Below are 13,316 nucleotides of genomic sequence, written 5' to 3' on the forward strand. Positions count from 1 at the left end.
TTTTAACATTGATAAATAAACTCTACATTATATTATTTCCAGAAATTCATAAAGAGAAACCTGAGAGACATGAGAAACGAACATCACCAAAAGGTAATTTTTTTTATGTTTATGTTGGTATGATGTGTAATATATAATATATTTATGAACTACATATTTTATCACTGTTATATTATAAAAGCATTCAAAGATACACAGATTATAAATGGTCAAAACGGAATGTATACCACAGTTTAAGCATTAATGGATTGGGGCATTTTATATTTGTGTGGCTATATTGTAAATGCACATTCCAAATAAGATTCTCCTGCCCAAACTTATCCAGGAGTCTAATGAACTTCCTCTGGTGCAAAACATGTGAAGTGTGTTGGGTCGGGAAGAAAGCAAATTTATGGGCCAGTGGGTGCGCTCCAAGTTAGGAAGCCCTACTTAATAGTGAGCCAGGTGCAAACCAGAGATAAGAAAGGCTTCCATTTTAAGAACCAATTCGTTTTCAGAGTGTATAATCTCCTCTAACTGGCCCTCTCCAAAAATCCATGGAGGAACTGGTTTGGACTGGTTTTCAGAGGGTGTGTAAACAGAGAAGTTTCCTGAGACTTGCAGTTTTTTGCCTAATAGAGCCTCTTCTGTAAAGGTTAGACTGCATAAAATTTGATGAGCATCTCTCTGATGAGCCAGTGCTATGCTTGGTAATGGCAGGAGGGAGCAGGAAAGAAGCTTATTAAAAATATATATGAATACACATACATACTCCCTCATGCATGTATATTTATTTTATATATATTCTCTATAAGTCTTTATGGTATTTCACAGGTCTAGTGCTAGCTTTCCAGTTCTGTGCTAATCAGGGTCATTTGGAGTTCCTAGAACTCTTTCCCAACTACTTAGTAAATCACATGGTAAGGAATAAATTTTTTTAGAGTATCAGTTGACTAGCTGGGTGATAATAAACTCAGATCCACTAGCAAGAGATCCCAGTCAGAGACTTTTCAAGCATTATATTCTAGAAACATAAATGAATTTGCAGCCTTGACCAAAGTAGCCTCTTGTGTACTATCTAACTCAGTATAGAAAAGCATTGCCTAACATTAAAAGAACATTAATGTTGCAGAGGTGATCACTGAGAAATTATAAGATGCCAGAAAAAAGCATTCAGGTGTCATTACTTAAGTCCCTTTATGCATATGCTTTATAACACAGTCTTAAATTACGGAGTCACTTACTGAAGCTCAAGAGAAAGAATTTTTCTATTCTTAGTTCTCATACTTAGCCCACGAGAGGCATCTTGCACACCAGAGGAGTAACTGCAACAACAAAAGCTCCATTTGGCATCAGGCTAAAGCATGATATAGATATGATTCTTTAGGAAGTTTTATTGTTACCCTCTAATGTATGTCCAGTAAGCATATTCACATGCAATTTTTTGAAGTTTTTTAATACGAAAAATATAGACATAAAATGAATCTTTCTAATAGAAGCAAATACTCTAAGAAAAATTTTAATCCTTTATCCAAACGTATGGATACCAGACACATAGAAATARTTTTAGGTATATTTTTGAAAGGTCAACTCCCCCCCCGCCCAAGTCGAATCTCCAAGGTTCCTGTGAACCTTGGGAGCTCTATTAGCCTGATTTTGAAAAGATTATACAAAATTATCAGAAGTAGGTATAGGGAATGGAAATTCCAGATGGAAGTAGCAGAAACTACAAAACAGGTTCTTATCATATGAAGAGTCAGGAAAACTTCTGCACTAATCTTTGCCTATAGTTAAATATTTGGATAAACAATCAGTAATAAATTCTATCATTGTATTTATTCAATTTAAGTCTGAAAAGAAAGATTTTGAGAACTGATTAACAGAGAACTTGCTTGTGCTTAAGAGCAATAAAATTAGTTTACTTCATGATTGCATGTATAGAGAAACATAAATTCTCTATTATAATGGGGTCTTTCCAGTTTGCTATTTCATATATTAGTATTTTCACAAGGGCCAGCATCGCTCAGAGCTGTACAGGAAGAAATACAGCCATTATTACAGTCAGTGACTAAGGGGTAAACATGCAATACTTTGGCAATAGGGGAAGAACAATAGTAAAATGTGTTGAAGAAAAGTATGTAAAAGTATATAATCTCTATCTAAAGGAAGAGCATGGTATAACGGTAACCCGAATGAACTGATAATATCACCTCCGTTTCTAATGGAAACATGGAATTAGCAGTGAAATTAATTAACCTGTATYCCTAGGGAAGAATAGCTCCTATTACTACAGTTATTCGAGGAGGYGTGGGAAAAGATTGATTTACTGTGTATATAGTGTGGGTTTTCTGATATATAGTTCACTAATACACTGCTGATAGAGTGAGGGATCAAAAAAGACCAYGTGGTGATGAAATGCAACCTCTGATAGTCATGCATTAAAACACAGTGATTTAAGGAAAGATATTGGTGTCTCCCTGAATTAGGACAAGCCTTTCTGTTCTTTGCAGAAAGTATTGCTGAACTCAGCCTGATTTTACAAATAGATTTCAGTCCCAAAACTATTTCATTTACTACGCATCACACATATCCATCCCTCCTACCCCACCAACTTGCTAATAGGGCCAGACTGATAATGCAAATATTAAACATAATAGAATAAAGCTGTTTGTTTTTTAGTGTACAGATAAATTATCAGATTATGAAGACAAATATAATATCTCTCCATAATTTAATTTGCTGTAGCAGGAAGAGAATGTATTCGAGACAGCTAAGTAGTTAAATAGAGTTGGACCATACATATCCACAATGTAGTAGCAACCCAAAAAGCCRGACAGAATTAGCAAGTTAAATAGCATATTTACATTTGACACAGGGCCTGTCTACTGTGATATCTRGAGGCATATCTGTAGGTGCACTTGAGCTAACTTTAAACTAAGCAGCATGAGTACAGAGAGCAATGCAGCTGTGGTAACTCAGGATAAAGCTGTGAAGCAGTTATTTAGCTGTATGGGTTTATGGTAGCCCATGGTGAAGCCAGTGCTGTAGGTTGTTTGACTAGTACCAGAAGCAGTCAAACCTAGATTCAGTTCAGATGGGTGTCAAACTGTCTGATTGTCATAGTTGAATCTATTTTTAAACTGTATATACACATAAGTCTTGAGAAATTATTTAGCTCTTCTATAGACATTTACATTCAGTGTTGAAGGGCTAAATCCAGCTCAGGGTTAGGAATTGCAGAGAGAAGTTTTTGCATGTTTGGGGCAGGCCTGGGCAAGCAGAGAGGCAAGCCTATCCCTCTTCACAGATAATCAAGGTAATGGGTTTAAGTGTTTCCACAACTTGTAAACTACTGGAGTTTCCTTAGATTATTACACGGATTTGGAAGCCTATGCCACTCTCTGGATAAAATTGGAATTTTTGTTTGGTTGTGTTTTTCTGTTTGGTTGAGTTTTTTTGAGGATTCTTTAAAGTAGGATTAAGTTATAGCCTTCTAAGACTGCTTTACTTCTGAATAAGAGCGTCTGCACAGAGATTTAATTCAGTCCAACTAATGCACTTTAATTTCATCGTATTCATTCATTCATCTCGACTTTCCCGAGTGTTCCTCTATAGGCAAGCCCTTAGTTAGCTAGAGCAACCAGTCTCTGCTTCCTGCGTATCACACTCATCTCCTGTCTTTATACAAAGCAGCAAACTGAGACTTGCTCAGCTGGGAACTATTTTTACTTCTTTTAGTATGGAATTAATGCCTCCTTATTACAGCTCTTCTTTTTGCACTTGCTTTTTTGGGTAAGGAAACATTAGCCCATATTCTCTTAAACTCTTCAACTAAAAAAACTAAATCTGGTTTCCCCTTCACTATTTCTTCTATTTGATGCAAATCAAATATACAATTAGATAACAGAAATTTTGGGAAATATCCTGCATATAAACCATACTTCTTGTCTTTAAAGTTTTTGAAGTGGATAGCAAACCTTATATGATTAAGTTTGGAATATATTCTTAAATTACCTTAAAAATTTCCATTATAAGTTCCTATTTTAGATTAGTTATAAATTTACCACACTCCAGTCATTCAAGATGAAATTTTTCATGCTTGGCTCTTTGCCTCAGGCGGAATTTTCATTCAAAGTCACATTAAAATGTTTCAGCAATTTCCAAAATCTAGGTTAGTGAAAATTGGGTTGGGATATTTTTTACAATGCTAATAACAGTTCATTCTGAGCTAATACTTCTTAATATTTGCAAGGCAGTCCAAGCAAATTCAGTGAAGTTATGCAAAATTCTCAACTTACAAAATTGTTATAAAAGTAATTTTAATTATTCTGCTTATTTTTCTGGGTAAATCAGGCATCCTAAAAAATTAAAAAAAGAGAGAGAAAGAGAGATGATCTTTTAATTACATTGTGTTTCTTAAAGCAAATAAAATGGTTGAATTAGCAGTTTTAGTTCTGGCATTTTTCAGCTGAAGAATGTTTGACTTAGCAGCCTTAAAAACATGTTTATATGCATTCTCTTTGTTTTATATATGCAAAAATTGCAAAAATGTTGCATTTATTCTGGTTTGTTTTCCAGATACATGGTACTATGGCTGGCTTGTCTTGTTTCTGAAACCTAATCCTTGTTCTTTCTTGACCGTTCTCTGAGTCCTCATAAACACTGGGGGCTTAGAAAAGGGGATGTATTAGGCCCTCCAGAAAGAAAAAGAATTCCAGGCAACTGGACCTGGAAAAGACCTCTACAAAGGAAGTATTTCGTATGACAGCTTCTAAGTTTCTCCATACAAAGCTGAACATGAAAATATTTCAGAGGGAAAAGCCCAAGAGTTAATTTATAAAAGAAAAATTTTATTTACATTTTGTCAAATCAGAAGCTTCACTGGACTTTGGTCTCCCTGCTGCATTGTGATTGAAGAGGCAAAAATGGCCAGGCATCACAGTCCCGGAATGTGAATCCTTTAATTTTGGTAGCACCTGCCCTTCCCAGATAAGCTCTTACCCAAACGCTACAGCTCTGATCATGTCCATATGAGGTAAACACTACAATCTGAGATTAGCATACGCTGAGGCTGTGGTGGTATCAACACACAGGATAGGGCTCTTGGACTAATTAGAGAACACCTTCAGCCTATCGTTGGGAAGAGAAAAATAGTTTACGCTTATGCCAGCCTGGTGTCTGCTTATCCACATTCCAGGCTCTCTGCCCAGATATATCAAGCTACTTTAATTTCTCRGGAAGGAGCCAGCTGATCTCCTCTCCATGTTTTTACTGTGAGGTCCATACAAATATTAATATTTCCTTGTGTTTGAGCACCTTTATACCATTTTTACAATGGAAACGAACCTTGAATAACATTTATGTMCACTTTAATGTCCACTGATGCTTCGTGGAGTTCATGCCTTTCAAGGCTCATTTTGCTTTCTTCCAAAGCATGAAACAGGAAGATGTTATGGGGAATGAAAAAACAGTTTTTGAAGGATGATCCTTCACAMAAGTTTGATGCTTAGTGGCTAAGCTTTTCTATTATCACTCTGTTCTGCATAGTTCAGCTATACTTTTTGGCACAGAGACTACAAGGACTTTTGTCAGATGYACAGAAGCTCGTGCATCACAGATGTTGACCATTAGAGAGCTACTGTTTGCAAAACTGTTCTGCTGTCCTATCCCAAATTGGCAACACTTKGGCTAGAAATGTTTTGCACTGTGCCTGTGTTTGCTAATACAAAGCTGCCATGTAAGAGCATACTACTGTTTCAACCACTGTATCATGAAAAAATATTAATGGCCTAAGTTCTATAGGACATAGAGACCCAGGAGACTGCTTTTCCATGGTATGCTACAAGAGGTCCAAAAACAATTGCATGAATTATAGAGTTTGTAATTCATGCAATAATACATTGTTGCTTTGTTTTTCAGAGCTTGTTTATTTCAGTATAAATTGGCTGTCCATATTCCTTACGGGCTTTGAAAAATCTCACCTCGATATCTTTCCATTGTATTATTAATTGATACTAACAGTAATTTACCTATTATAACTGGAAGTGTTTTTGGGTAATGAAAACACATGTAAAGACATTATGCAATTACTGAATGTTTGCAATGATTTTTCCTAAAGAAACATAAATCTATTTTTTAATGAGGAAAYATTTACTCACCAAAAATATACCTGTACCTCTATGAAATGATGTTTGCTACAGGTAKGGTGAAATTAATGTGTGTAGAAACATGACTGTGCTTGTGTATAAAAGTCGCTGTTATCTTCTAGTCAGAGTTGTGTTTTCTGTGGATGATTTGTTGACAGAAACTTAAGTAATGCAAAGAAAATATTGTTTTCCCTGAAATTTCAAAACATTGGTCTTTTATTGACAGGCCTAGTGGTAGCAGAGGTTGTTAATGAATGTTTTTGTCTGTCTAACTCCTTATAATGTGGAATATGATGGTGTCCAAAAACAAGGTTTAGAAGCTTGGCAGGCAGCAGAGCCCTTAAGGATTCAAGTTTGCTTGCTTCTAGCAGGACATATAGTTGACTGTTTTAAACATCTGTTCTTCCTGATGTTATGTTCTTATTAAAAAGGATGCATTCTTGCTAGTCCATCCTGTGGCTGCAGTAATATCTAAAAATAAAGAAAAAAGAGCATAGAAAGTGAGATGCTAGCCATTTACTGTTAAGAATAGCAAGCAGTGCTGTCAAGGACTGAAAATAATTTCCTCCACTGGAAATCCTAGACCCAGGGTGTTTGCGTAATGGGACCAAAACAGATCCCACAGATTAAAATTAGGGTTGCTGAATAATCACTTATGTTGCAAAAATATGGTCCAACATCTGAAGACTATAACAAGTAAAAATATTTTTCCTGGACTTATAATTAAAAACTGACATTAAGAAAGGCTATATACAATCTAGTGTTTGTCACTCAGAGCTGAAACCCATTACTTAATTTTACAAATATTTTTTTCTATATCACCTTGGTAAAATAATAAGTATGTATAATACCTGGAGATTACTGATTTATTGGTTTTTTATATTTAGTAATTCACAAAGACAAACCTGAAAAACAAGAAAAAAATGAAAGGAAGGAACCCCTAAAGGGTAAGTATGTAGCATTTGATGTCCTTTGTCTTTTTACCAATCATTCATAACAGTCTAATCTATTGACTTTTAGACCATTTTGTAAATTGTAATTATGTTTAAGGGTGAAGGAAGTGTTGTGAAAGACAGCTGGAAGGAGAATGAAGGCTCCTCAAGCACTTTGAATACATCACTCTAGGGAAAGGCTAACTTTATGTTCATAGATTAAAGAATACATTTCTGCTGTGTTATTAACTTATGTAAAAGATGCCCAGAGCATAAATAGGTGCCTTTTTATTTCTCCAGAATAAATCCAAACATAATATTTGTCTTTGGGCATACTTCTGAGCAAAATGTAGTGAGTAAATTATAGCCTACAGGGCATGGCCCCTGGAGGCTTTCTGCTTCAGAGACATGTCTTTGAAAAAAAATTTCCGTTGAGCCCCTTTCTGGGGGTGTGAGGGAATGTTAGACAAGATTTGCTAACTTGCTGTTGGGGTATACTAACATTAAATTACAGACCAACCTATTTGGGGAATCAGAATGAGGATAGTGCTTCCTCCCCATYCACAACTCATTAGTTCTCTGCTCTCAGAGCCCCCTCCTAGTTTGCCCCTTGTGAGGGASTTTTTGACAAAATGATGTTTTGTTGGAACACACTGATGTGTCAAAACACTTTAAACCTGAAAAACGTGTCCTTTACATAAGTTTTATTAAGAAGAGTTACTCAACTACAGAATAAAATCTGTAGTTGGAAAAAGTTCCCATTCTAGAAAAGCAAATAGGCCAAAGGTCTTAATAAGCACCCAAGAAACGTTAGACCCCCAAATCCAGTCATGGCTGATTTATTTCAGACCAAGAAAGCAAATATCTCACAACAAAAGTGAACACACACCTTATTAAAAACTGCTTTTCGAGTGGTCTGTGCTTGGAGCTTTTCCATTTTATATAACGAATTCAAAATACATCACATTAGCAAGACTGACTCTAGAGGTTAATGGCAGACATATGAATACAGGTTTCCCTTACAGTAAATATTTATTACTCAAAAATGGAACAATTCTAAGAGAAAATGTTTCTGACATTTGGCAAAACGAAAAAAAAGAAAGATTATAGTGTTCCATATAAAGGGGTATATGTGTTGCCAAGACTTCTCCTGCCTTTGTGGAAAACTTTGGAAATTCTTGGATTTTCTTTGGTAGAAGAACAATTTGGTAATGCTTTTGAAAGTTTCTTAGAATAGGAAAATTAGATTTCAACCAAATTTCAAYTGTTTCATGAAAAAGAATAAGGAGAATTATTATACTGTCTTCATTTATTATAATTCCTACCTGGCTCTTCTGTGGASTATATCCTGTACTAATGTGAATGAATTATTACTTAATTTTGTCTAGTGAACTACTGTTATAATTAATGRTAAAATATTACTAAAGATACAGATTCTCTGGGTTCATTGTATGAAAAATCATTGCTTTCACACTAGATATTTTAAAATTTTAACTATAGATGCACATCTTTCTAAAGCCRTTTCATTGTTTGGGAGCCCTCAAAGTTCTGCGACATCTGCGTATTTTAAATGCTTATTGTCTACTTTAAATATGTTCTATTTTCAAGATTGGAATCTGAAGAGAGWAAAAAATATCCTATTCTAATTTCTAATCAGCTTCCATGATGAAGTTTAGGAAAATTACCTAATGACACAGAAAGTAATTAGCTGTCCATAGAAATGGCTCAGTTAGTTAGGAACTCACTTTCTCCTGTATTTCATCTCTCAGTTGCTAAAAAAATATTGTGAGAGCCTTCTCTCACAATGGTCTCTGCTTTTTTAATTTCACTCCCAGTTAGATATGAGTTTGTGATACGGTAAAAGATCTTCCCTTTTTTCTCCTCTTTGACAATGGGTTTTTACTAAACTGAGAGAGTGTCGCCACAGGAGTTAGAATAAAAGCTAGATTGCAGTTTCACAGCTGATTTTTCTGAAGTGCTCTAAATTCCCTCTTCTTATTTTTTATTGTCTTGAAAATCCTTATGCTAACTCCTGGGTAAAGAAAGTGGAAAAGGTTATGTCAATGGATGGATGGCTCTGTACAGCTTACCCTGTCAAAATKTTAGTTTTGACTTTGCACACACCGGGCATCTGATTACAGCTCTGAAATCATTTGCTGAGGCGGGATCTCAGCTAGCGTTCATTACTGCTTACCCGTTTTGAGCCACCCGGCAAGCGCGAGCAGTCATTTGTGCGCGTGGTGTCCTTACGCGCTGAGCTGTTGCAAGTGTCCCCCAGAGGATGGGGCGGCCCGGGTGACGCGCTCCTTCGGTCGAAGGCGGCAGCATTTACTGTGAGCTCTTAGTCCTTGGCAGGTTCCTGAAAAACCATCTTCAGGAGCGGACAGACAATCACAAGCGATAAAGTTACCGTGCTAAACAGCTGAGGCATGTTCCCCTGGCTGGGATGATAAACAGTAACTTGTTAGGCAGAGAGCTGCCTGCCTGCTCCTGCCCGTGTAGTACGACGTAGGCTGGGCAGACATCCGTGGGGTAATTTAGTAACTCCAGCTTGTCATTTCRTCTCCCATTGCTTATCTTGGTAGAATTATTTTTGATACTTCRGTTTCTTACATTGTTTCTTAATATAGATTTCCATTTATATGTGAACACACTTCTTCTCTCCTAGTGACACACAAAGACAAATTGGAAAGACAAGAAAAACCTGAAAAAAAAGACAGGCATACAGGTAATGATTTAATGTCATTATTTATGTTACATTTTAGAGTAGCTCTGCAACTAACCAACTCAATTCCCCTGCATGTCAATGTATGTATCCTTGAGATTGGAAAAAATGTTATAGACTGTGATGAGCAGTGTCATCAGGTGATATAAGGATTTACAGAGACACAGACTGAGTAGCCTTTCTCTACAGAGTAGTATTCCTTCTGCATTTTTTTTTTGGGGGGGGGAGACAGGAGATATTATATTTTAGACTATGGATAAGTATTTTAATGACTCATTAGTCATTATTTCCTAGGAGTATTTCCAATATTCTCAGTAAATGTTGTTACTGAGTGAATACAGTCATTCAACTAACACCCTTGATAGCTAGARAAAATGTAAAGAAAGGTAATGAAGCAGGGGATGTGGGAAAAAAAMCACACATTTTAAATATAACGGATGCACAAATACATAGATATTGGACAAGGCAGGACTATTTCATTAAGTAATTATTTGCAATATGCAGGAATCTAACACTGCTTTATCTGCAATAACTGTTACTTTCTTTTGAACCATAAACACAAGGCTTGAGGGTACATAGTAATGTGCATGCATACATTTGTTTGTCCCTGGTATAATATGCCAGAAGCAAATAGGCAGCTGAGTGTTTTCACATGCTTGGTCCCAGTAGGGTACCTCAGTGGGTAAAAACACAGAGCATCATCTCTGCACACCCATGTATACGTTAGTGCATCAACACTAATCTGCAAACAGTTAGGAAAGCAGAGTGCAATTAAGAAAATACTTCAGACTACACACTGTGCTGCTGGTGTTGCACAACTCGGGTGTAAAACCTGAGACAGAAACTTAGTCACAATACTGTACTTCAATTTGCAAAGAAGAAATTAAAAGCAAACAAAAAACCCCAAAGAGCATTAGTTATAACACCATTGYAATTAGATTTGTAATTAATTAGAGTGTTTAATCATTCCTAGCTGGTAAAACTGTTATTTATTATGTGGAGTTCAAAAAATCCTTCAGAAATAAACCAAAATAATAAACAAGAAAAAACAAATATACCAATAAACCAAAATAAACCCATAAACAAAGCTAGTAAACAACATAAATAATCAGGACTCTTCTTGATTAATGTCTTTCATGGCATTACTGTCATGCTAGAAATACCGTTCCTACTTCAGGAGAAATAGACCCTAGAGACGGTATGTAAGTTTTGAAAGTTCTAATCATATATTTTGACATCTTGAGTGGTCTCAGTGATTTGTCCAGACACTCTCAACAGATCCCATTATATGGCTGCCATTTAGCTGTCTTGATATGCCAAACACAGAAGTCATACGATCACTGTTCATGTTGACGGTTGATGTAGTAAAACATTTCTTGTTATTCTATTCAGACTAAGTATTCCTCTTCTTCCTCTAAATGCCACTCTTAAACATCTTAATAAATAAAATTAAAAAACAAGAAAGAAACTTTGTTAATAAAAATGAGCAGGAAGTCCTGGTAGGGCTGTGTTATTTAGCAGTCTTTACATGTAGTTTACAGCATCCTTCCTATATAATTAGGTTTTATGGATCTGCAGGTTTTAAAGATCTAATGTGCCATTAAGCATGTCTCCAAGTGCTGCTCACAAAAGAGCTACTAAATGAAATATTTTTAATAAACAGAGCTTTTCAAGAGGAAACAAGTCTCCCCAGAAGTGAAGTGATCAAGTAAAAGATCGCTTTTTAGGGGAGCATGATTCATTAAGACAAAATACTTTCACATTTCACCTAAGTTTTGTTTATTTTTCTTTTTYTTTTAATACACTTTTTTTCAACGTGAAACAGACTTTTTAGAGTAGGAAGGAAAAATAGTCATTCTGTTTTGGGGCAAGAGGAGAGAGTTCCACATTTGCTTCTATGTATTGCAGGGTGGCAATGAAGGCTTTCTGGAAAGATTTGCCTGAGCAAAGGCCACTTCTGAATAGCTGAACGTCCTTGTAGGTAACCTTGGGAAGGTGGRCTTGAGCAGTCATCTCTGAGACAGGAGACAGTCCAGGGTTCAACTCTTTGTCTGTCAGGGCAAACACATGGAGCAGATAAGCACAAGCCTGCCACTTTAGATGGTAGATTTTCTTCCAGGGGTTGTTCTTCTGCAATTCAAATGCTTGGCTTGTTAGGACGCCAGCTATCCAAAACTCCAGGGCACAAGTATGCAGGGAAAAACCCTGTGTCACATACACATTGTGTCAGACTTGCAAGTGATGCAGAAGATACCTATTCCTCCAAAAGCAGTTACATATGGCCCACCAGACTCTTGCTTTGGTGGTCAGAAAGGCTTCACCRCTCAAGCAAAGTCTCCTCTTTGTCCCCATATACCAATGATTTACACTTCTRACTTTACATTATATTACTTTACTGTGAGAGGAGCACAGTTTTCAGCTGTGATATTCATCTGGCACAGGAATGATATGCCAAGGCTTTCTGCTGTCTGCACTGCAGTGAAGACCCTKACAAGGACAACAACATGTAGCTTTCCTTCTCAGTAGAGACCTGAATAAGCCACGCAAATGAATAGTTAACCTATAAATTTTACAAAAATGAAGATGCTAAATACAGGGACAATCCCATGAACAGAAGACAGCAGCCACTGAAGAAATTTTTCTGTTTCTTTGGATGGCCAGCCATGTGTTTCTTGATTTTCTTTTTTCTCCTTGTTCTCATTTAATTTGCATCATTTCTCTTTTTTAATAACCACAATGTTGTTGTTACTTATTTCTAGTTACACATAAAGAGAAACCTGAAAAGCCAGAAAAACCTGAAAAGAAAGCACCTTCTAAAGGTAATGCTGATTATTATTWGCTGTAGTACAGTTTTAGATTGTTAGTGCTTTTTCAGTTTGGGAGAATGTGGCGATGAGTAGCTAAAGTATACATCTCTTCTTGTCTGTGGTGTATATTCTTCGGTCCTTCTTACTTTTGTTTGAGCAGATCTTAATCTCCTCATGACTGAAATCTTGCACAGCACATATTTCTTGTTTAGTTCACTTGTTTCAATACTCAGAGGTAGTTATGAATCAATGTTGTGCAGCTAAAGGAATGAGTCTATGACTMTAATATGTGCATTCCTTGATTTCTTCCCCTCCACAATTGGTTTCAGTAATTTGCCTGCAAAGAAGGCTTTCTCTTGTGTATCAGTTTTCAATCTGGTGCAGACCTAAGTGTGACAGTATTTACCTTCTCTCAGTCTGTGTCTTCCATCATATCCAAAAACAAATTTTTGTTCTCTTGCCTTTATTTTTTTTTTGCAAAAACCTTTTCATTTCAGTACATGATTTGTACTGTGCTCCATGGTGGAAGTAATCTTGCTTRAGATTTATATATCTACTAATTATCACACATATTCTGAAGCAATATTGTGTGTGAGGAATGGGTTTCAGTGTTCTTTTGTCTGATAAGTCCACTGTTAGCCATGCTTGGACAGAGTGGATTTAAAGGTCCAGTCAGCTTGCCCTGCCATGTCATTTTTTAAGACTAATATTTATTATTACTTGCCAT

General features: G+C 36.2%; 1 protein-coding gene across 4 annotated transcripts in view; it reads left to right on the forward strand.

Moving 5' to 3' along the window:
* Positions 1-13,316, forward strand: part of TRDN (triadin) — a 90,435-nt gene that overhangs the window by 68,785 nt on the left and 8,334 nt on the right. For all 4 annotated transcript variants that reach the window (XM_085314365.1, XM_085314356.1, XM_085314350.1 and 1 more), the window contains exons 5-8: positions 43-93; positions 7,013-7,072; positions 9,726-9,785; positions 12,542-12,601. In XM_085314365.1, the coding sequence (XP_085170491.1) occupies positions 43-93; positions 7,013-7,072; positions 9,726-9,785; positions 12,542-12,601 (231 nt within the window). The remainder of the gene's footprint in view (positions 1-42; positions 94-7,012; positions 7,073-9,725; positions 9,786-12,541; positions 12,602-13,316) is intronic.

The sequence above is a fragment of the Rhea americana genome, unplaced genomic scaffold, assembly GCF_003343005.1.
Source record: "Rhea americana isolate MKP2758 unplaced genomic scaffold, rheAme1 scaffold_110, whole genome shotgun sequence".
Lineage (NCBI taxonomy): Eukaryota > Metazoa > Chordata > Aves > Rheiformes > Rheidae > Rhea > Rhea americana.